General features: G+C 41.1%; 2 protein-coding genes and 1 long non-coding RNA gene across 5 annotated transcripts in view; 1 reads left to right on the top strand and 2 right to left on the bottom strand.

Annotated features, from left to right (window-relative positions):
* The window catches only part of LOC310841052, a 38282-nt gene extending 37555 nt beyond the window's left edge, over positions 1–727 (bottom strand). For all 3 annotated transcript variants that reach the window (XR_014562301.1, XR_014562302.1, XR_014562303.1), the window contains exon 1: positions 647–727. This is a non-coding gene — a long non-coding RNA (uncharacterized lncRNA). The remainder of the gene's footprint in view (positions 1–646) is intronic.
* THEMIS (thymocyte selection associated) overlaps positions 1–14276 on the top strand; it is a 63591-nt gene extending 49315 nt beyond the window's left edge. Inside the window, exons 5-7 of the mRNA XM_083731272.1 lie at positions 8789–8942; positions 12024–12186; positions 13649–14276. Of these exons, the coding sequence (XP_083587398.1) occupies positions 8789–8942; positions 12024–12151 (282 nt within the window). The 3' untranslated portion in view covers positions 12152–12186; positions 13649–14276. The remainder of the gene's footprint in view (positions 1–8788; positions 8943–12023; positions 12187–13648) is intronic.
* Positions 14277–22110: 7834 nt separating this feature from the next.
* LOC310842300 (protein LEG1 homolog) overlaps positions 22111–24534 on the bottom strand; it is a 9013-nt gene continuing 6589 nt past the window's right edge. Inside the window, exons 5-6 of the mRNA XM_083734020.1 lie at positions 24311–24534; positions 22111–22582 (exon numbers count right to left, since the gene is read on the bottom strand). The exon at positions 24311–24534 is cut by the window's right edge and continues 15 nt beyond it. Of these exons, the coding sequence (XP_083590146.1) occupies positions 22494–22582; positions 24311–24534 (313 nt within the window). The 3' untranslated portion in view covers positions 22111–22493. The remainder of the gene's footprint in view (positions 22583–24310) is intronic.

Genomic DNA, 24534 nt, shown 5'->3' with positions numbered 1-24534 from the left:
GGAGTAGAAGAAAATAAATACCTCTCTTAGATTGGATCTTTTTATGACAAGTCGTTGCCTGCAGTGAATTTTTACTCTGAGTTATGGACCCTTGAAATGAGGAATTTAAAATGGAATATCTTAGCTGTATTAATTTTCAAGTGTAATGCATAAAACAGGAAACAGAGACATCTAGTGGTTTCCACGGCATTGCCCTGAAGATAGCAAATAATTAATAAAGTAGGCCTCCCTAGCACCACCCTTTCCCTGTTTATTTACAAAGCATTTGTGTGTTACATAGCATTTTAATACACATTAGGCATTTTTAAAAATGGAAATCTACAAAATAGAACATTTTATCAGTTTACCAGGTAATAGGCCCCTCTCCCCAATTACATTTTGGAAAATAAAGGTCAATAGTGCATATGAGAATCTGGATTTCCTCCTCAGATGACCCTATTTTTCATTAGGCGGAAAATATCGTTTTTAGTGAATTATGCTTGAATTAAGATGTAAGCAAGGCACCTGGAATGCTAGCTGACTCTGTTCAGGTGTGGTAGACTAGACTTTGCCTCAGGAAAAAAAATACAACAGAATTCCACCTACTGAACAAGTTGAAAATACATTAGCTTATCTAAATGTGTCATGTGGGGAATAATTCACCTACTTTTTAAAAGCTCAACATTTTCCTGGTGAAGGTATTTACCATGGCTTAGCAGTTTCTTGCAGCCAAGGAGGCTCCTAAATCTCCGTGGACATACTCAGGCTTCTCTATTCACACCAGAATGAGGCAACTCTGCCTGCCTTTCCCACAATGCACCTCCTCCCATTTAAAGTTCCAAGGCAGTCCAGGCAGGCTGGGTTTGCAAGGAATAATAATAATAATAATAATTTATCATTTATACCCCACTCATCTGGCTGGGTTTCCCCAGCCACTCTGAGGAAGTACATCTGAGCATCTGGACTGAGGCAATTTGTTTTTGAAACTCATCATGAGATAGTAATAAGTTTAAATAAAGATTTATCCACAATCTTTTATGGTTGTCTTCTTCAAAAACTGCCGTCCTAATCGTCTAATGAAAAATGTGCTATGTGGAATGTAAAATGGGCACCATAACTACCATACTCAAATTATACCTCCATTTCAGCGCCTGCTACCCACCCACACACCGACTGTGCTTGCTAAATTCTTCCCAAATGAAAAGGTAGAGCAGGTTTAAACTACAACACATTATTTACTTTAGCCCAACGTAGCTGCTGCGTTGTCATAACTGTGTTGCTTTCTCTGAGATTATCACCTTGGACTCTCGTTGAACCTCCTCTTTAGGCATGACTAATAGGCACTTGATGCTAAAAAATATTCATGCACATTTTATTATATGTACCTTCCAAGTTCTTCAGGAAAATAAAGAATGTGAAGCACTACTTGCCGCCTTGTATGCTAACAAGGCTGCATGAAGATTCCTTTCATTGTCACTGGCCATTCAGAAGACTTTTAAAAACCTATAATTCCTTATTCCACATTGCCCAGGGGACTCGGTTGGGATCTGCATGCTGGGGCAGTGCGTTTAAAGTTTCTGGGCAAAACTATGGACCCTGTCAGTTCGTATAACTGTAGTTATGTAATACCCTTGCAAGATATTACTCTGGTGTGCAGTATAGCTGGGCTTGTTGACAGCTTAAGCAGGAAGGCCACTGTGGCATAAAATAAGTAACAATCAAAAAATCATTATCTTTTCCAGAGTGGAACAAATCAGCCTTGACTCGCTGTCTAGTTTATTAATAGCACCCTGTGAAGTCTCAAAGGTTCCCAGCTCCTTCTAATTTTATATTTTAAAGGCATTTATCTTAAATGGCTGTGAACATCAATTATGGATAGCCATGCAGACATCCGATTCATAGCAAAGAGATGCTTTTGAGCAAAATCCTGGTTTCTTGCTAAGGTCTTACCTCTCCATGGGGAAAACAACATAAGTATGGATCACGATTATGCCAGTTTTAAAGGCTGGTGGCTGATAGCAGAGGAACAAAATGCTGGAGAAATGGATTTCCTAATGTTTGAATAGTGAAATGTGAGCCGGGCATATGAATTTTGTGGACCTAGACTTGGGAAGTGTGAAAATCCTCTCTGTCAAAGTTGTATCTGACCATGATAAGGGACAGAGAAATCCATCTTACACATTACAGTGATATGGAAGATACGCCACTGCTATGCCAGCAAAATAGCCACTGTGCCTAAGGCATGCTCAGCCCAAGAGGGTGGGGGGTACAAAAAAAGTGTAAAATTCACACCCACACCCAATGTCCCTTGAAACATCAACACATCCTACCAATCAGGAGGGAGGCTGTGCCCTGATATATGACAGAAGCCAAGAATGCGAGCACATACCCCAAAAGAACAGTTTCAGGTTAAGAACAGACCTCCAGAACGAATTAAGATCTTAACCCGAGGTACCACCGTACGCATTTGCCACATGGAAGATTCTCAGAAAGGGGTGCAGCTAAATGGTGGAGCACTTACTGGTACTTTGCTTGCTTGCAAGAAACTCCAGTCTTTGGCAACTCCAGGTGGGGCTGCAAAAGACTCCTGCCTGGTGCCCTGCAGAGTCACTGCTAGTCAGTATGGGCAATACTGTGCTTGAGAGTATAGGACAATTAAACATCCACAGGACAGGTTGATAATTGGCAACAGTTAATGCCAACATCTCTTTGCCCCCCCCCCCCCGAATTTCTGAAGGCATCAGAAAGAGCTCTCTAGGATCTCTTTAAAGATTGCAGTTAGAGGTTTATGATCTGTATCTCGTAGCATGGGTAACTATAATAAATGTACGGCAGAAGTTGTAGTGCAATGCCCAGCACTGATTACTCCAATAAATGGGCCATTTTCTTCACTAGAACAGTTTGCAACCATATAACAATGTAACGTTCTGTCTTGCACTGTGCAACTTCATCAAAGTATACTGTCTCTCCTCTTGTAGTGTGTGTATGCACTCATGGTGTGTGAGGCAGAAGAATTGTGGCATGTTCATTGCCATATAATTCCTTATATGTTTTGCACATTGTGGTGCAGTTACTGTTATGCCAAAAAATAAAAAATAAAAATCCCTTAAGCTTGATCATCCACTTACTTTTTGCTATGTATAAAGTGTTATAATAATGATCTGTTAAAATAATTTGAGAAAATAAAATGTTATAATCATTTGAGAATTCTGGAATTCCCTCGGTTTTTAAATTGAAAGCCGGTCAATACACACCCCTTTTTATTTTAAGGCTACAACTAGATTTTATTATGGATATGTACTAATGTACATTCCTTCCCATCAGACAGTAACGTGAGTTGCAGGGTGTCTGTTTGCACTGGATGACAGGTAGCATTTCAGGCCAATTGGCAGGAAGGGAGGCAGACATTATTGTTGTAGGAACCCTTAGCATACCCTTTGCAGCAAGCATTGGATGTGATGCAATAGGTTTGTTCACACGTTACATTGAATTCAGGTAAAAGCTGTCTCTATGCAGGTACAAGTGTTTATGCAAAATAATGTACAGTTGTTGATCTGTGTCAGGTACTCAGACTACACACACGTTGAATGTTACATATACGTAAATGTACAAATATACTAATTTTATACTGAGGTACATAGATTATATAGTTGTTGAATGTAATAGGTGAACACCAATTATGGTTTAGCATCACAAGAACAAACCTAGCCTTTTCACTGGCTCATACACTCCCTTCTGGCACAGCTATCAGGGGGAATTCAAAAACTGTTTCTGATTAACCAAAGTTGGCCAAGTCCTTTGAACCCACACAAACTGGGTTAATTCAAGCAAGCTAACCTCAAATAATAGTTCATGAAGCTGCCTTGCTTTCGCTCATCTTTGTGAAGATTTACCATAGTTTACCATTCTAATTCCCTTCTTGCAATTTTGCCAGTAAGTGAGAGGAACAGTAGGTGCATATGAGCTGGGGGGTGCGGAAAGGTTAAGCTTGCTCTTGTAACACTACAAGTAAAGGGACCCCTGACCATTAGGTCCAGTCATGACCGACTCTGGGGTTGCGGCGCTCATCTCGCTTTATTGGCCGAGGGAGCCGGCGTACAGCTTCCGGGTCATGTGGCCAGCATGACTAAGCCACTTCTGGCAAACCAGAGCAGCGCACGGAAATGCCATTTACCTTCCCGCCGGAGCGGTACCTATTTATCTACTTGCACTTTGACGTGCTTTCGAACTGCTAGGTTGGCAGGAGCAGGGACCGAGCAATGGGAGCTCACCCCGTCGTGGGGATTTGAACCGCCACCTTCTGATCAGCAAGTCCTAAGCTCTGTGGTTTAACCCACAGCGCCACCCGCGTCCCTCTTGTAACACTACACCATGGTAAAGTATTACATACCTGTGCAGCCACTGCCTTCACTCTTTTGCAATATAGTTTAAGCAATGGTTTGGGCTCTTCATCTTTATATGCAGGAGCTCCCTGGCTATTTGTACAACTTAATATGTATAACTACACCATTTAATTCTATGAAGAACTGTGTAGGCTTTAGAGCCCGAGAAAGGCCTTCAATAATTTATAACGTGATTTCTCTCAGAAGAGCTTTAATTTTATTGCTAATATTATGGGACACATCCAAGACCTTGCAAGGCTGGTTTAATGTTACTTATATAATGTCAGCATTTGTATTCAACAGACATCTTTAAGGGAAAGGAAAAAGTTAAATAGGAGTGGACGGCCCAGCATTAAAAAAAAAAAAGGGAAACCTGGGATCTCTGTGGGAATATGGGGTTTATTAATTATTATTTGTTTGAAGAAAACACCTTGCTTTTCTGCATCTTTTACTATGTGGGAAAAAGCAATGCCTTGAATGTTCCCATAAGCAAAATGTGGGGAACATAGTCTGTGCTTTTATTTGAGACCAAACATCTGCAGAAAGGTACAACATCCAAGCTTAATGACTGCTATGTTTCCCCAGCTTCTGATCCTTGTCTTAGTTTCCAATAAAAAGGTCTGTTTTATTTAATGTATCATCTCTGACTTCCTGAGGTACGATGTGGTCAAAGGCAACTTTATCTTTATAGCGTGGTGCACTGCCTTCTGCAGATTTAGTGATGCTTGAAGGGTTTTTTGTGTTCTTTTTTAAAGAAAAGATACAAGTGTTGAGGTAAAACTGTTTTGGTGGCAATCCTTTAACTTGATTTCATCTTGGCTTTCTTTATTGCTCTGCAGGCCTGTCAGATAAATGACCACAAATCCTAATTCTTGAAATCCAGACCCTTTTCTGGAAGAATCCTCCCAGAGGCTGAGAACGATTTTAATTTTTTTAAAGCAGTTTGAGATGCTCTTCTACATGCCCAAATACACAGCACTGCTGCTTTAATATGTGTGTGGAGGAGTTTCATGTTTCATTCTGTGTCCAAGGAAAGGCACTGTATGGACAACATAGTATTATAGTTTATGTGCTTAGTATTTTCCTTCACCAAATAATCCAGGAAGCTAAGCAAACTATGGAGCTTTGGTTCCTGCAAGCATAGATGCTTTGATATGTATCCAAAGGCTGTTTCATTTATTTCAACGGGGAGACAACTCTATGCTCACATTTGTTGGGTAAAATAAATAGATCTGGTTCTTGAGTTTCATGTCAACTCAGTGGCCTGACCATGAAGGAAATCTGTGAGTGCATTAGCGTTGACACATGCCTTACGGAAATGATGACTAAATGAATTGATAAAACATGGTTTGATTACCCAGTAGATCCATATAGGTTTGGATTTTGTCAACCTATCAGCCAAGAGAGCCCTGTGTTACCAAGACATGCATGGCATGGATTTTCCATGGATTTTCCAATGTTTTGTACACATTTCCTCTGCACAGCCCACATCTGAACTGACTGACTGAGAGCCAGTGTGGTGTAGTGGTTAAGAGCAGTAGTCTCATTATCTGGGGGACCGGGTTCGCGTCTCCGCTCCTCCACATGCAGCTGCTGGGTGACCTTGGGCTAGTCACACTTCTCTGAAGTCTCTCAGCCCCACTCACCTCACAGAGTGTTTGTTGTGGGGGAGGAAGGGAAAGGAGAATGTTAGCCACTTTGAGACTCCTTAAAGGGAGTGAAAGGCGGGATATCAAATCCAAACTACTCCTCCTCCTCCTCCTCCTCTTCTTCTTCTTCTTCTTCTTCTTCTTCTTCTTCTTCTTCTTCTTCTGTAAAGAGCTAAGCAAAGAGCTCAGCAATACACATTTGGGTGAAAAGTTGAGCATGTTTAAGCCCATTAACTCAGTGGTGACCTAGATTTTTAGTGTTTTTAGTGTTTTTAACAGGTGGTCCCCAATGTTAACCAATGTTAACTTAAGTTCATTGGTTTCAGTGGATCTACTCTAAATATGACTACCAATGTACCTCAGGTTACATACGCTTCAGGTTACAGACTCCGCTAACCCAGAAATAGTACCTCAGGTTAAGAACTTTGCTTCAGGATGAGAACAGAAATTGTGCAGCAGCGGTGTGGCAGCAGCAGGAGGCCCCATTAGCTAAAGTGGTGCTTCAGGTTAAGAACAGTTTCAGGTTAAGAACGGACCTCCGGAACGAATTAAGTACTTAACCCGAGGTACCACTGTACATTGTAATCTCCCAAATATGCATATTATTGTCATGCTGATAGATACACAGTACTAGGAGGACATCTGAGTTCAATATAAGTTGAACTTAAAATCTAACATGACTTACTCTCAACTATTGAAGCCCTTTTTAGATGCTATTTTATTTGCAAAATGCCCTTGGGAAACATTTTCTGAAAGAGGCTGTAAAAGAATAAAAGGATTGACCTGATTGCTAACATTATCACAGTATTTATGCACATTTTTCGGAGCTGGGAAATTTCCCATTTGGTATCTTTATTAAAATAAAGCTTTATTTGCAAGTTATTTGAGGACAGTTCAAAATCAGAAATGTGCTTCATGCTGTGTTGATTACTAAGAAGGAAAAGCAACTTTAAAAAAAAAATCTGAGGAGAATGAAAGTTTAGCTTCTGTTCTCAATGACATAGAACTTTTGTTCCCAAATGTTTGATCAAGATGCCGAAGTTGTTTGTGAGAGGCTTGTGGGTGCACTGTAATCATGTAAGCAATTAGGAAACAAGACAGCAAGTATGCAGAGGTCTCAGGCTGTATAAGACACTATGAGTTTTTATAACTGATATTTTTATCTAGTTCATTCAAGCATATATTAGCCCTGAGGGTGGATATGTGTGCAGTAGCTGGTCTTATAAATTATACCTAGGTCTGAGAATTCTACTCCTTAGAAGCCTGCCTGGCTGCCTGACTGCTCAACCCTTCACTTTTACCTTGAAAACAAGGTGGCCAATGATTACACCTAAGTTTGGCTTCCTAGCCTCATCTCCCTACATATTAAAATTTTTTTGCTGCTCCCTGCTCCCTTAATCTGGCCTTGCAATGCCACTGGTCACACAGAAGAGGGCAGAGAGTTGTCCTCTGCTACCCAAGTATATAGGACTTGATCTAACCAGCCTAGGTTATAGCAACGTATATTGGTGGTGGTTGTGGTAGGTGAGGGGTGGAAGCATGGGACAGTGGTGATGGTAGAACCCTTGGCTACTTGATATTTAGGTAGAAGTGGCAGGAGTTTTTTTGGAGGGCCCCCGGGCAGCATGGAGTCCTGGACCCACATCCCTTAATCTGGCCTTGCAGTGTCACTGGTCACACAGAAGAGGGCAGAGAGTTGACCTCTGCTACCCAAGTGTATAGGACTTGATCTAATCAGCCTAGGTTATAGCAAGGTAGATTTCAGTTGAATAGTAGGAGAAACATCTTGATGGTCACTGCAGTTTGACAATGCAGCCAAATGGGTGGTTTTACTCACAGGAGACCAACTGAAATGAATGTCCCTAATTTATATTCATTTCAGTGGGTCTACTCTGAACAAAACTTAGTTGGATACTATCCAATTATTCTAAAGGGCTAGAGAGATCTCACTTTTTGGAGCTCTTCAAGCTGTGACTGAACAAGTTGGGGATAATCTGACATTCGATTTTCTTGCAACAAGCAATGAGTTATATATACCTATTTTTCTATATGAAAAGAGAGAGATGTTATATCATACATATATGGAACACACAGGTATGTATTTCTGTGTATGTGTGTTGTGTATGTACATACAAACATAGCATATACCAAATATGACCAGATATGTTCCTTGATACTCCAATCATATTAAAGTAATGTAGCTTTAGGGACACAGGTGGCGCTGTGGTGTAAACCACTAAGCCTAGGGCTTGCCAGTCAGAAGGTCGGCGGTTCGAATCCCCGCGACGGGATGAGCTCCCATTGCTCGGTGCCTGCTCCTGCCAACCTAGCAGTTCAAAAGCACGTTAAAGTGCAAGTAGATAAATAGGTACCGCTCCGGCGGGAAGGTAAAAGGTGTTTCCGTGCGCTGCTCTGGTTCGCCAGAAGCGGCATAGTCATGGTGGCCACATGACCCGGAAGCTGTCTGCAGACAAACGCCGGCTCCCTTGGCCTATAGAGTGAGATGAGCACCGCAACCCCAGAGTCATCCGCGACTGGACCTAACGGTCAGGGGTACCTTTACCTTTACCTTTAATGTAGCTTTATATACCTCAAAGGTGTGTGTGTGTGTGTGTGTGTGTGTGTGTGTGTGTGTGTGTTATAAAATAAGTTAGTAAGGAACTAAGTAAATGTAGAATTCATAATTTCCTTTGGCGAACAGAAGATACTTCTGTCAAACTTCACGTTTTGACTAACACTTTATGCATGAATCAATCTTGCTGTCTGATGTAATTTCAGGATGTTTATGTAGATGCCACCAAGAAACAGCCATCAGATCAATCTGCTGCTGTTACAGGACTACAGTTGAGTTGTCAAAGTGATTTGGAGCAGCAGGAGAACAAGGAGGAGATGGTGCAGACAGCTACATCTGCAGAGAACAGGATTGCTAAAGGTCAGTTGACCCAAGTTCTGAGAAATGCATGCTGTTCACAGATACCTTGCATGATTTCACCTGGAACCACTGGATCTGTATAAAAGCACAGAAAACACAGAACTCTATAGAATCATAGTGTTAGAAGGGACCCCAAGAGTCCCTTCAGATTCCCATTCATGTGTCTGCCACAGATACATCTGATCATTCAGCAGCAGCATTGAATAAAAGTCACTTTCATACTGAAACAAGAATAGTCAGTGTTATTCACAACTGATGGACCTTTATTATATTTAATTTGAGGCTCCATTTTCCCCCACCACTGTTGCTCAGCCTTGGTATTAATAAAAAAAAGTATGTTATTGTGTTAAAACTATAAAGATGTCTTCAGTTTACACTTTTTATTTCCAAAAATATGCTTACCGTTTATATTGTTTCAAATTTTTAAAGTGCTTCTCAGAGATGCTTACTACAGACCTCTCTCTTATGTTCTACAAAGGGTAAAGCAGAAAGCTAAAGAACAGCAGCTCTCAGCCATATATGGCTTCCTGAAATTACAACAGGGTGCCTGTGTCTGGTACATCATAATTCTGGGCTCCTCAAACTTTTGGTGCCCGGGGGGTACATCTGGAAACCTAAGAATCTGTTGTGAGCTCCTCAAAATGGCCATTTTGTGGAAGAAAAATTGGCTATGCTCAGAACACCTCCCCCGCCCCCCAAAAAACCCCCAGGTAAAATACTTACTGTCCAAAACAAACAAAACACATACAAAAAAGCATCCTCTCACAAGCATCAAACAACAACAAAAGCCAAGAAACACATTTATAAAAAACTGAGAGAAGTAGGGGGCATGACAGATGACAAGGGGAGTGTCTGAATGTGCCATGGTGCCAAATTGAAGGCCCCAGTCATTGCTGTTGATATGCAACCTGTGTTATAATATTAAGTTTACAAGCCATGTTTGCTTACTTACTAGAAATAACTCCCACTGGAGACATCATAAATATGAGTGGGATCAGTGTTTACAAAAGAATCGCTTCCTTGAGAGCAGATTCACAAAGGAAGCAAGATCAGGAACAAATGTGGAAGTCACTTTATCCTTTGATGTACCAGATCTTTACCCAGTCTTTACCCACTACATACTGTCATCTTCAAGGATAAGAAATGACAAGGTTTCAAGACTGAGCTTGCTGGGTGGGTAAAACCCAACTCCTTTCACCATTTTGCCATGGATTCCAATGGGAGTCCTGTTTCCAATCTGAAAAAATGCTGTGAATAAATATATACGGTTCAGAAAGTAATAATCAGTGGGGCTGGTTTTTATGGGAAAAGCTGAGAGAGTTGTCAGTGTCTTACATTGATGACACACAGTTCAGTTCTCTGCCCATTAATCAAATGTGACTGATTCTAAAGGCTGGTTTATTCATTCTCTGAGGATGTGGTAAATACATCCAATGGGGCACCATAGTGATCCTTGTCCTCATGCGTCCGCCTTATCAACTTCCTTTAAGGCAGTTAGAGCTGATGTGCATAAATATAAGTGAGGAGGCCCCACTCATACAAGGAAAAAAGGCTGGGTAGATCACATGAACAGGGCCTGCTTGGGTTGGCGTTTGTGTGTTTAGCCCTATGCATAGTAAGGAACATCCTGAGAGCCCCAGGCTTATTCTAGCACTTTTCTACAGATGATATGCTGGATAGGTTATTGTGTAAGCTGCCAGGGGACTCAAACTCCAGACTCTGGTACAGGATCCCAGTGTATTACTCACTGTGCCCCAAGTTGTCCTTGCTTCAGGACAGCTCTTGGGCAGAGGAAGCGATTGGCCTTTCTGTGCTGCTGCAACAATGGCCAAAGGGATTGTTGCAGCTCATCAGTCCAGTCAGACCAGGTGACTGGCTGACCTGTTGTTTCAGGTTTGGCTTCTTCTTGGTTGGCTACAGGTTCCTGTCCTTGCTTTGCAAACCTGCCTCAGGCTCATCTGACTGCTGTTTGCTGTTTTGGACACTGATTTCTGCCTGACCTGAATTCTGTCTTGGGCCCCTCTGAGTTTTATCTGCTGCTCTGAGTTTTCCTCAGCATGGGCTGGGGCCCACCATGCACACCTCTGACCTTTCCATTGGACCGGTACTTGCACAGCTAACCTAGCAGGTCCCTAACACATTGTATGAACTGCCTCCCTGAGAAACATCAGGATTACACATCACAGATGTCCCATAAAACAGTAGGAGATTGTGCTAATCCCAGCAACTGTCACCCTGGAGCATGAATGCAGAAGACCTTAAGGACACCCTGTGCGAGTCTAACATAACCTTCTGGATTGAAATGCCCATCCCAACTGACTTCAGAAGGACCATGTCGATATCCACATATCTGTATGTTGGCTTCATCTGGATTGTTTGATTGAGCTGCTGATGAACAAAACACTGCTGGCCATCAGCATACAGCTTAAGCCTTTGCGGCTTTGTAGAGAATATCTGCTGAGCTGTTTGTTCATAAATAAACAAGCAGTCATGTCTTATTTCCTTCATAACAGAAATAGAAATGTGAGGGGGTAGTAATTCACAATCAGACTGCTCAGAGGCACGAGGCCAAAGCCAGAGTGCCTGGCTGTGAATTAATACAACATGCCTTGCTCTGGAGTGTCTGGCTGCAATTGCAAAATTATACTATAAAATACACTTTCCCCTCTAGCCTCGTGGTGCTGTCAGCTGCGCAGAGTGTGCCGTCATGCAGCATTTGATTTCTGAGTAGCACAGTGATTTAAGTGCTGCCAAACTAAACCAAAGTAAATAGTCATAGACAAGGTCGTATTCAGTGCCTTCCTTAGATGAGTGTGCAGTGCAATGGGTGTGCCCGGTGAAGGAGCACTAGCATCATGGGCTGCTCTCGAGAGCCCCACCTAAGTTTCAAAAGTGGCTCCCTGAGTAATATTCTCCTTGAGAAATAAGAAGGCAGCATTACTAGCAGTGCAAAAAGCAGCTAGCTGTGTGTGTAGCTGGATCTTTTGGCCAACATCTTATTCCTGAGAGGCTGGTAATGGTGGGATGTTTCATGTACTGTAGACCCCTAACCCCATGCTGTGTCTCCTGCTTTATTTTCAGATTCATCAAAGGGAGTGCTTCCGAAACACAGAGCGGAAAAGAAACCAAATTCCAGGCCTGACGTTGATGATAAAGATATCAGTGTTACAGAAAGTGTTACCCAAAAAAATCAGGGGGAACACATCTAATGATAATGCACCCTACTTAAGAAGAGGAACAAAAAGTGTGTGTGCCTTGTTATTAGACATCAGTGTAAACCGAAGATGATGGGCGGGAGGGGAGGGGAGAAAGGGGTTGTATAGGCACTTGTACTCACACAGAGCTCTCCTCCCCCATCCACTGATCAAGAATATGAGTCTGCCAGGCCCACAGGCCCACAGTTGTTCAAATAACACCAAGAAAGGGCTATGAGTTCTGTGCAATTGATTACAATTCATTGGTTTCTGTTCTTCAGTTCCTCAAAATGTGCTATATTATTCTGCCTAGTACAACTAGTCCTCTGGGTTGTACTAGAGCAGCCTTCCCTAAGCTGATACCCTCCAGATGTTAACTTGTGTCAATCCTAGCCAGCATGGCTATTGGTCAGGGATTATTGAAATTGTAGTTCAAAACATCTGGAAGGCACTATATTGGGGAAGGCTGTAGTAGTCTATAGTTAAACTAGACTAGGCAAGCAATATGCAGTAGAAAAGGTGTGATTTGCTTTTAAATCCCATCTGCTTCCTTCTTTGGTAGGAGCTCAGCAGAATGCACCCTTCAGGTTACTACATCTGCCTGCAGGCTCTTCTAATTGTGACATTTGCTGTTCAAGCATCAGGCCCTTCAAACCTTTATCCACCTGCCCTTTAAAAGTCCCTGTCAACAGAGAGCAAGCTGCACTTTATTAGCCCTGTTGTTTGAAGGCTTTAGCAACACATGAAAGCAAATACCTTTGCTGTCTCTCAGGAGATTGCTATCAGAGTCCTGGATTATGAACCCATCCCATAAATTACCATCTTCAGTGGCTGAGCCAGCAACCCAGTTGTCTGAGATCATTTGATAAACAAAGGACATCCTAGTTTCTACCAGTCAGTTGGGCTACTTCTGACCTTCAGAGATCTTCCAGGCACTCTTTATCTAGCATGCCAAGCATGACTCTAAATAAAATGCATTAAAAATAAAAACTCACACACAATTATTTTCAGTGAGAATGATAACATTTGACAGGATCTGATAATGAGTTGTAATATGCTGGGTATAGAAAGTTTTATTTGTGTTTGTGTATGTGATATCAATTCACAACAATGGCTTTGCCAGTGATGAGCCAAGAATTCCAGATGCCTTGATTCTCTCTGAGAACAATTTTTATATGGCAGTGGAGATTTGCAGAAATTAAAGCTTAGACTTTAATGTCAGATCATTTCAAATAATAATAATACACACAAAAAAAAATTTTATTATTTATATAAATCTGTATTGGACAGGTGCTGAAAACAAGACTGTGTAATCCTGGTTTTAAGAGAATACATTAAATTGCCTGAGGATTTATTTTAGGATTGTTTAAGCTACATGAAAAACAAAAGTAAGCGCAATTAGAGAGTGAGTGTAGGCAGTGCTCTTGATATACCGGTAGCTGTTATCAATAATACAGAAGCATTCTGATGAGTCTGAACATGAACGAGTCTTTTGTCCACTTTATTTTTCAGACACCTCTGAAAACAAAATGATTCAGTCTTGTCAGAAATGATTGTACTGCTGTCCACATCATTGAGTATGAAGGCGGCAAGGCAACGAAAGAAGAAATAGATACTCCAGCGATGGTGAAATGAATGTTGCTGCACTTTCAAAAGCATTGAGACTGAAATGCAGTGATACTGATTTATATTATTGAAGGAAATAGTAAAAAGAGGAAGAAGAAGAGTTACTAAACCTTCGGATAACTTTGGAACAGAACAGCTTCGGAACAGTGGAAGTGCAACCTTGTTACTCTTGCTTGATCTCTCAGTGGCTTTCAGTATTGACCATCGTATCCTCCTGAACCGTCTCTGTGAGTTGGGAGCAGGTAGTAATGTGTTGCAGTAGTACCGCTCCTACCTACAAGTCTGGGATCAGATGGTAGCATTGGCTAGACCCTGTTTTACACGTCTGAATCCTCTGGATTTCTGTTTTATTTGCTTTTATTTGCTTTTAAGTGTTTTTCTATCACCGTTTTAGGTTGTGTGTCTTTGTTTTAATGATATAGTATATCATTTGCTTTTTAGACTTTTGAGAGATTTTTTCAATTTTAAGCAGTTTATAAATGCTTTTTAATAAATAAGTAGGAAGTGCAGCCTACACACACACAGCCTTTAGGCTACAATTCTATTGCACACTTAACCTGGGAGTAAGTCCCATTTCACTCATTGGGGTGTACTTCTGAGTCAATAGGCATAAGATTGCACTGCTACAAAATTGATCAGCCACTATGCTAAAATGCCGCCTTACCTACACCTGCAGGAAGCACTGGCCTTGCCCTCTGTTGCACCTGGTAATCTAGTTGCAGAAATGATCCACCTGGCTGTGCTTTGGAGAGTTCTGTGATAAGCAGGTATCAGCAGGTTTTACTTTTCCAAGGCTGGATCTGCAGGGAATGATTGGAAATGCTCCAGTGACTGAATTTTCTCCTGCCATGCCACTGTCAGGGCATAGGAAGCCTGTCGGATTAAATAGAGAGAAGAAAAAAACAAAGCGCAATTCTACTTTTCCTAAAGGGTAGGGGGAACACCACTCCAGACACTGCTTCCTTGCAATAGTATCCACAGCAAAAGAGAAAGATGCCTTGGCCCTGTTAGGAATATATCCATAACACAGAGCAGTATATAGTGTATGGTGTATAAAGTATGGTAGTATATGGTGTATAAAGAACTTTGCAATGCTAATTTTCCAAGGTCTATTTGCAGCCCCTGTTCAGATTATCATTGGCAACACCAGTACTCTGTTTGATCCATACTGCCTCAAGTAATATGGCTGACGAATGCAGCTTTGTAAGAACTGTGGGCTGAATGTGTGCAGTTCTTCACATTTCTTTACAAAATAAAGCCTTGCTGATCTCAATGGAACTTGCCAGATAAGTGTGTTAAAGGCTGCAGCAGGTTGGTTACACTTGAGTTCCATTGATTTCAGTAGGAACTAAGTCATGAGTAACTTTTCCCATGGATTTCAAGGGAACCAATACACTGTCTGGATGCTTGTGTGCTTCTATGACCAGTTTCTTCAACACATGAAGTAGGATCAAAGCCAGACAGTTCATAAATCAAAATCCCAATGTCTTCGGAAGAAGATGAAGTGTATACATTGTTTGCCCAAGAGTCTGAAGGTTAAAGAATTTCCAGATCCACTTACTATTCTCTTCCAAGAGTAATGGGATCCAGAAAAGACCTATCATGAAATGTGCTTCAAGGGAAATATTGTTCTAAACAAAGAATGAAGCTTTTCTAGAACAAAATCTGAAATCTATTTAGGAATAAAAATAGCAAACATTTAAAAAAAATCCCAAAGTATTGTATCAAACAAAATCAAGGTAGGAGTACAAAAATGTCCAATGAAACAGTCATCAATTCTCCCCTTTTTCCATAATTTGCCACAGGCTCTGTTGCTGTGGGTTGCAGAAGGCTACAGAAGAAAATTAAGAAACCTGAATTAAATAATATTAATAATTATGTCATTGATCATTCCCCTCCAAAGTGAATAGGAAATGTAGAGCATGGTGGAAAACTTCATACAGTCATGTAATTGACTAAGCAACATACCTAGTTTCATTTGTTTATTTTTTTAAAAAATCACAAATTATAATTCTAGTTCTATTTATTTCATTGAAAGAAGAAAGCCACCTGCCTCCTTCATTTATTTGTTTGGGTATTTGTTTTGTCAGCTTCTGGGCGGGGGGAGGCTTCCTTCTCAGAGACTCTGTGGGATATAATATAAATTAAACACAGAAAAGGTCAAAAACTTGTTTTCAAACTTTTCTCGAGTACAATTAGCGTAATATTTTAACAGCTGGCAGCTGCAGTAATTACTTTTAGATTATACATGGAAATCTGTTGAAATATAATTAGTCTGATCTATGAACCAGGTAATTATAGTAAACACTCCCACATTTTCTTAGACCTCATTAACTTATTTCCTTTTAAAATTGCTAGATAATGACAGTACATTAGAAGTTTTTCCATAAAATGACACTGAATAATTGGAACCCATGTCCTGGGACATTAAAGGACAAAGTAGCACTTCAGTGTTCAGTGTCCTGATGCATTTTAAAGTACCAATGCTCATATCAGCAAATAGTGTTTGACTTTGAGAGAGAATGGACACATCAAAGCAGAAACAAGGTGTGAGGGGGCAATATGGTTCGTCCCCAATCTCAGCTTGCTCCTAAGAGCCAACTAAAATATTGATATAACGCAAAATGAATGTCTTAATACCCACAAGATCTATTTACATAAGTATGTCATTACAGCATAGCCACCATGGGAATATGGCTGAAGAGTGATATTAAAATACCTCTTTCTACCTTAATGATAGAATCTTCTAGGAATGTACAAGAGCTGCCCAAATATTATTTTCATGGAGAAAACATTTTGGCTTCTGCATATGACACAGGAAGACTCAAAGTACATCTTGTGTATTATACATGTTACCAGGGCAGGCAGAGGAAGAAATATGAGACAATGGTATCTTTATTGCCTGGAGCCCCCTGTTCCTTCCCTTGGCAATGTGGGGCTTTTGAACTATCTCCAACAATTATGGTGAATGGATTTGTGTGACATTGCAAGTTGACTAGCTTTTGGTGTTTGAACTGTTGGTGACAACTAATTGACATTTCTTTAAAGTCTTCCAGAACAGGAAAGTTCTCATAAAAGAAAGGTATCCACTTCCTAAAAACTTTTCCCCCTGAAATAATATGACAGCAGATCCAAACCTTTAAGAAGGCTGCTGTGCCTTTGAACTACATGGAGGGTTGAAATTCTACTAGATGTGACTTTTCATATTCCTGTAGCATGGTGGTGGGGCCATATGGTGCCATTTTCCTTTTTGTGTCTTTGAAAGTCACAGGAGCTCTGTCAGGAGATGGGCTTAGCATTGTCGTCTTTCCTATAGACAGGGGCACTGCATGTAGAATAGTAATGTGACCGATATAAAACAACAGGTGGACATTTGCCCATCACTGCATTTTCACTGTCAGGAAAAGCTTCACCAGTCGAAACGTAGCACATTAATCAATGAGCAAAAAAGCAATGAGTGAAGATTTTATACTGCGGGTGTAAACAGGCACAGGATGAAGGAAGTAACCTGAGTGCTGACTACATATGGACCTGGCATCCTCATGTGATACAACTGCAGGGCTTTCAAAGCCTCCTGGCAGGGCTCCTGTGTTTAAGGGAAATGGTGCGATGGAAAACCAGCAAGTTCAAACTTTCTCAGCACTAAGGCTTATAATGGGCTTTACTTGTTAAATTTTGTGGTGTTATTGAAGACAGAAAAAGGTGGTGCTAATTCTACTGGCAGGACAGTCCATGTGTGTGGTGCAATGTCCATGAGAAGAAAGTTGAATGTTCTAGAAAGCAAAAGAGCTGCTGGTCTTTTAATCTCTCTTGTTTCAGTTGTGCTTCCCCACCACCACCCATGGATTATTGAGGGTTTGGGGTTTTTTAACTATGAACTGTAAGCTACTCTGGACATTTCATTTGGTTGTGTACACACCATACATTTGAAGCACACATCCCCAAGTGATTCTGAGAACTGCAGCTCTTTAAAGACAGTTCCCAGGAGACTTCTCCTTGTTTTGCAGAGGATGTGTTTCAAATGTTTGGCTTGTACATAGTCTTTGTCTAGGGCAGGCTCCCTCAAACTCAGCCCTCCAGATGTTTTTGGCCTACAACTCCCATGATCCCTAGCTAGCAGGGCCAGTGGTCAGGGATGATGGGAATTGTAGTCTGAAAACATCTGGAGGGCCAAGTTTGAGGAAGCCTGGTCTAGGGATAGTTAAGGCAAAATGCCTTATCTACTCTACTCTACTCTACTCTAATCTAATCTAATCTAATCTAATCTAATCTAATCTAATGATTAGAATTGATAAATTCATTGTGGGCCTTTTAATCCCACCCAGACTTATAATGCCACCATTGTTGTTTTTTAAAGAAGATAACACACTTCTTCTTTCTCTTCTTTGGCGATCGTAAGCAAGTAAGATTATCTTCCATAAACACGGTTTTAACAATGAGTCCATAAGTGACTGTAGAGGCCAATTCTGGACCCACACGTCCTTCCACAGTGGGGACATTGGTTCCCGGGTGGGAGTTGATCACGGTGTGGATTTGCCAAGCGTCCCTTCCTCTTAGCACGTTTCTCCCTTACGTTCTGAGTTCGCGTGTCTTCAAGGTCCATGACACCTTTGGTAAAAGCTGTTCTCCTACTGGATGCTCCTTGAGGGCTCACTTGTGGTGAAGCAGAGCATGTTGCCTCTTTCCCATACTAGCAATTTTCCCCTCTGTGCAGACATAGTCACATCATAACCCAACATCACCTCACTTGGGTGATACCTTGCCTGTGCAGTCAGCAGCCAATGAAATGGAACAGGATGGAGAGACAAGAGTGCAAGACTTGTCATTTTAGCTATATATCTCCAAAGAAACGGGGAGGGAGTGCAGGTCTTTTTCTTCTTTTGGTAGCAGCACCTGTCTGTAACACCATCACATCTATTTTTGTCACACAAGACAGTAGCAAGAATCACATGAGGTTCATGGCCTTTGACAGGGACCTAATTCTCACATTCAACAGAATGAAGTGTGAATGAGGTGAAGACTTCTGAGCTAGTAGAAGAAATGGCACCATTGCAGAATGCAGATAGGGGAGAATTTGAAATATGAACCCTGTGTGTTAGAGGTATCGATGTTGGGAAACTGGTGAAAATGGAAGTGGGAGCAAGAATCGCCCATGTTTACTTATTTGTCCCACATCTGGAATGTCCCACATCCAGTCTACCTAAGTAATTAAGTAAGTTACATATTTTTGTCACAGCAATCAGCAAGACAAATAGTGTAGTTTTTGGTAGAGGACAGACTGCAGTGGAACAGAAACAAGGCTGCATGCGACAAATATAGAGCGGAACAGAAAATAATGCCTACTTACACCCCCAGTTAGAGATGGGAATTCTGTGAGTCTGGCCTGCAGCTGACCATAGACCATGTTGACAGAGGGTGATGGGAGTTGAAGTCCAACATCTAGGTTTGCCACTCCTGCTCTATAAGAAAAGACAAACTTCCTACAAGAGGAAAACAAATACAACAGGGAATGGTTGATCTACACCCACACCCCAAGGTGCTGCTATTTATTTATTACTTGTAAGGTGCCTGTTTTTATATGGTAGAGTATTCAAAGCAACCATCCCAAACTTTTTCTGAAGTGACAAGAGTGCATTCTGCTGCCTCATTCTGTGAGTGTAGACCAGTCCCGGTTCCTCAAAATGAAAGAATATGTAGGCCTTTAGTCCCTCTAGGAATAACATTTTGGCAAGCAATTTTTCCTCAGGTTATTTAAGCCTACCAGTCAGAACAAGGGAGTAACTTCAAACAATGATAGAGCATCTAAATCCTTCCCAGGATTCAGTATTGTGTTCTGAAGCAAAGTGTTTCTATGGCTTTAAGTGAGGGAGTCAATTGAAATGCATACACTTAAGCTCACAAAAGCAGAATATGAACTTGTTTTGTATGAAGGTGAATAGAAAAACCAAAAACTCTTTTGCTGAAGTTGCTGAAATTCCCAAATAAACAATTTCAAAGTCTTGACAGATCACATTTCATTTCATGAGGAAGAAATATATTATTACAGTATATGATATTTTTCACTGCCTGAAAACAGAGAAAATCAGCATTCAAATTCAGCTTTATTTATTTGCTTTATTATTCATTGATGAAGACCGATTAATGGAATTTAATTTATATTTTTGGCATGGCATTTTAATTTGGTGCAGATAAGCTTCAACAGGGGGACTAATTGAGAAGCCTGGCCTTCTAAGCTATATGGATCCCAGTGGAGTGAGCTTGACTTCATCCAAACACTGATACACCATTAAGGAGGAAACTAAAATAGTTATTGTAGAGCTCCAGAGATTAAAGACTAGAAATATAAAGGTGCAGTCAAGCACAATCTGTTTTGTGTCGGGTACTTTATAGGTGTGAGGGGGGGGAACTATCCATGCTGGCAATTTCTGTAAAACAAAACAAAGCTGCACTTGAAAGAAGAGGTGTTAACATTCAGTTTTGTCTGTGAAGTGGGCATGGCTAACCTGTGGCCCTCCAGCGATTGTTGGACCCTAGTTCCCATCAACTCCAGCCAGCATGGCCAGTGGTCAGGGATGATGAAAACAGGGATCCAACAACATCCATAGATTCCCTACCTCTGTGGAAGTAAGTATATCCATTGGCTGGAAGGAGTGTGGGTGGGTATTTTGATGGTATGCCATGTGATATTTTCAGATTTCATTGATCCTGTCATTTACTGATTATTCTAATTCTTAAAAATCCTACTCAAGACAAGACCTTGGAGAAGCAGGAGTAGAAAGTGCCAGTGAATACAGAAAAATACAAGGCAGAACTTCCAAGACATGGAATATCTCATTTTTGAAAGTGAAATGTCAGCACAGCTTCAGATATTAAAACTCCATAAAATGAGGGAAAAAATCCACAGGAGACATATCAGGTCAAAATAGCCGTACAAAACATTAAAATGAGTAATACGTACTTGAACTATGTATTGTTAATTTACTGGATGCAATAGTTGCTCCCAAAAAGAAAATCACAAGCTGATGTATATACGTCATCCTCACAGAGCTAAATGCCAAATTACTTGCATTGTCCACATAGCAAATAGTGTCCCTGGGTGGTGGTGGTGGGTGCTCAATTCATTCAGGATTGGAGGTGGAGCAGGCGGAAGGAATTAATCTTTAGCTGAGACCCTTGTCTCTCATGTTGCGGATCAGAGGCTCATATAAGAAGATGTGTTCCCTGAGACAGTGAGAACCCAAGGCACTTTGAGCTGTAAATAATAAGGTAAAAGTAAAGGTCCAGTCGCGGACGACTCTGGAGTTGTGTGCTCATATCACTCTATAGGCCGAGGGAGCCAGTGTTTGTCTGCAGACAGCTTCCAGGTCATGTGGCCAGCATGACTAAGCTGCTTTTGGTGAACCAGAGCAACCCATGGAAACATCATTTACATTCCCACTGGAGCGGTACCTATTTATCTACTTGCACTTGACTTGCTTTTGAACTGCTAGGTGGGCAGGAGCTGGGACCGAGTAACGGGAGCTCACCCCATTGTGGGGATTTGAATCACCGACCTTCTTTCTGATCGGCAAGCCCTAGGCTCTGTGGTTTAGACCACAGCACCACCCACGTCCCTTTTAAATAATAACAACATATCAAATTTGGGCACCAAAACATATAACCAATCTATTTTGGAATAAACTGAACTAGTTTAGGTTTATGAGTCCAGTTCCAAGGCATGACTAGTTCAACCCCTCACTAATTTAGTCCTTAGGTGTTCTCTCAACTAGATATATTTTATTTTGCTTCAGTCAAAGCTTCTAAGAAGCAGAATTCTCAATAATCCTCGAGAAAGCTGTTTTGCAAAGCACTGCTAATCAGTACCACAAGATGGTGCTGTGTGACACATTTTACAGCTGATAGTGACAAGCAGTGCATCCATAGTTTTATAAGCACATTGGGTCTAAAATGTTTTCGTGCTTCACAGCTCCCCACATCCTGCCTCTCCAAATGTTGTGTTAACTTTGTATTCTTTTTTTAATTTATGTAAGTGAATTCAGAAGTTAATATTTATCTAACAAGATTAAGATGCTGCCTGGTTATACTAAAAACCCAGAGCAGTTTGTAACTCTCCCAAGGCTACACTCTTCGCTTTGTTACACAAATGTTTTTGCCAGGCTGGAATGCTTCCATGAACTCTTGCTTGTCTGAGTGGAGAATAGGGAGGGGTGTGTGAGTGTATTTCAAAACTAGCCTATTGTAGAAATGTAATGTTACATTTGCTGCTTCATACACTTTTGAACTTTCAAACCACAAGGAAGGTTGGGGGAGAGGGGTGTTTTGCAGTTCCTTGATCAAGACAAATCAGGTTTCATTTTCAGCTTCATTTTATTTATTTATGGCAGGTTTTCTCAAACTCAGCCCTCCAGGTGTTTTGAGACTACAATTCCCATCATCCCTGACCACTCGTCTTGCTAGCTAGGGATCATGGGAGTTGTAGGCCAAAAACATCTGGAGGGCCGAGTTTGAAGAAGCCTGATTTATGGCATTTAACAAGTCACTGTGTATAGGTCTACTCAGAAGGAAGTGCCAGGTAAGTGTATATAGGGTTGCAACCTTAATCCCATATAGATAAGCCTAAAACTGGTAAATTGCTAAGAAATGCAAACAACTAGCAAAGTTGATTCACTACTAAGCAGATAATTAAAGGAATTATCTCCCCACCCCCCAGAGACAAGTTTCGCAAGTTTCTCTAAATCACACTTTCAATAAGTTTGCGGCCAATTTCTCTTCCTGCTTCGGTAGCCATGGCAGCCTTCCAAATCAGCAGCAAAAGGTTTCCTGTAAAAGAAAGGTTTTATTTATTTATGTGAGGATTTATCTTCTGCTTTCCAGTTCAACAAATTGTTAAGTGTGAATTTCTGTTTAATTCTTACATGCTGGTATTTTGAGAGCTAATTTTATTGTGTGCTGTTATATTCTAATAGATTATTGAATATTACATTATTTTGTTTGTTTTAAAGTTATGTTTTTATTATGACTTTTTGTGTTGGATCAGATTGTTATAAGGTGTGTGATCTTTGTTGTACATTTTGTTGTTTCTTCAGCTTGTAAACTGCATTGTTTATAGTCAGTGCTTTTTTTCTAAAAATGTTTAGGGGTACTCTCATTTTCCTACTCGTATTGAAATACTGCCCCTCAATGAGGCCAAACTTAGATTCACAATATGTTTAGGTGTATGCATACCCCTGTGCCCCTCCCCCCGAAAAAAAGCACTGTGTATACGGTACTTAAGATAGAAAGGTGGTATACAAATTAAAAGTTTAATGAAATGAAATGTTTATGCAGGCATTGAATGGCTGGAAGATACTGGTCCTGGACCATGCTGTTTGTTTGTTTGTTCATCCATAGCACTCCGGTATCTTCCCATCCTATTATATTTTGCTTTCGATCTGAGATGGAAGGCTTTGAGCTATCTATCAGGTAGGATTTTCAGGAACAGGACTTTGCAGATCAGAGTTCAAATCTCTCCTAGGCCATGACATTAACTAGGTTAGTCATCGCGTCTCAGCCTAATCTGCTTTACTCACTGAAGGAAAAGTGGATAGGAGTGTAAAAATAAAATATATATAAAAAGCAAAAAGATGCTTTTTTCTCATTAATGCCACAAGATGGTGCCATGCAATGCCAATTTTATAGCTATCTGAACAGTTTTGTGAAGAAGTGCAGCAAAAGACCATTATAAAGCAGAAAAAGCATGCAACCTCAGCTTGGTGAAATGCGTATTTCTTTCTAAAAATGAATCACCTCCTTTACTGGTTTCCCTTCTTCTGTGTCATTTATTTTTGGGAATAGAATGAAGTTTATTTTGGGCTTGCAGTCCTGCTTGTCTTAATGGAGGCAGCCCCCACAACAGCGGGGGATTGTTGGCAAATGAAAAACAAGGATAACAGAGGATAAATCATCCTTGCAAATTCCCACCAGGGACAGGGGGAATGGACTTCACTCTCAGTTCATCTCAGTACCTGGCTCTTGCTCAGACATGGGAGGCAGGGAGGCGCTGAATGCAAAAGCACCTCACCTGGTGAAAACCCTCCTACACCGCCATTAAGAAGCAGAGGTTCACTGTTTAATTGGATCTTTAATTGACTTTAAAGAACCGGCGTGTGATGGAAAAGGGTTTCAACAACATCTGCCGGGCACTGTGAAGGCAGGAGGAAGAAACTGCATGCAGAAGAAAAACTGGAGGCAACGCTAGTATTTATGTTGCATGAACAGATACAACTGAGTGTATATGTGTGGTGCTGGGAAATAAATATTTTGATTCAACCTCGAAAATCGTAAGAGAAAGCTGGAGAGTCTTCATGGCTCATGAGGAGACCCTCCCTAGAGCCTGAAGAGGATGTTGGTGAGAGCGGACTTTGTTTGGGCTGCTCAGCCTCCCTGCCTAACAGCTGGTGTGTGGGGTAGTGCAGAAGCAGCTACCACTTTCCTGTGCATCCTCCAACCTCCTACCAGCCCCAGAGCTTCAATTCTAATTGTGTACTGTGTGGTTGTCCAAACGCCTACCTGTTTTCTCATTGGTTCTACTCAGAGCACCAAGTAGAAACAGCACTTTATTCTGCTCAGGTGTGAAGTCTGCTATAAAAGGGGCTTTCTCTCCTTCCAAAAGCATTCTTGGCGGTAAGCCAGTCTGCAAACGATTGGTGGTCTCCTGGTCTGTATGAAAATGTGTGGCTGCAATGAAATCAACAGTAGCCGCCCAGTCCTCCCCAAAATTGCTTTCAGGACCA

Source organism: Podarcis gaigeae (assembly GCF_964106915.1).
Source record: "Podarcis gaigeae genome assembly, chromosome: 3".
In the NCBI taxonomy this organism is placed as follows: Eukaryota; Metazoa; Chordata; class Lepidosauria; order Squamata; family Lacertidae; genus Podarcis; species Podarcis gaigeae.
The sequence above is the reverse complement of the archived record's forward strand: the minus strand, read 5'-3'. Positions and strand labels throughout refer to the sequence as shown.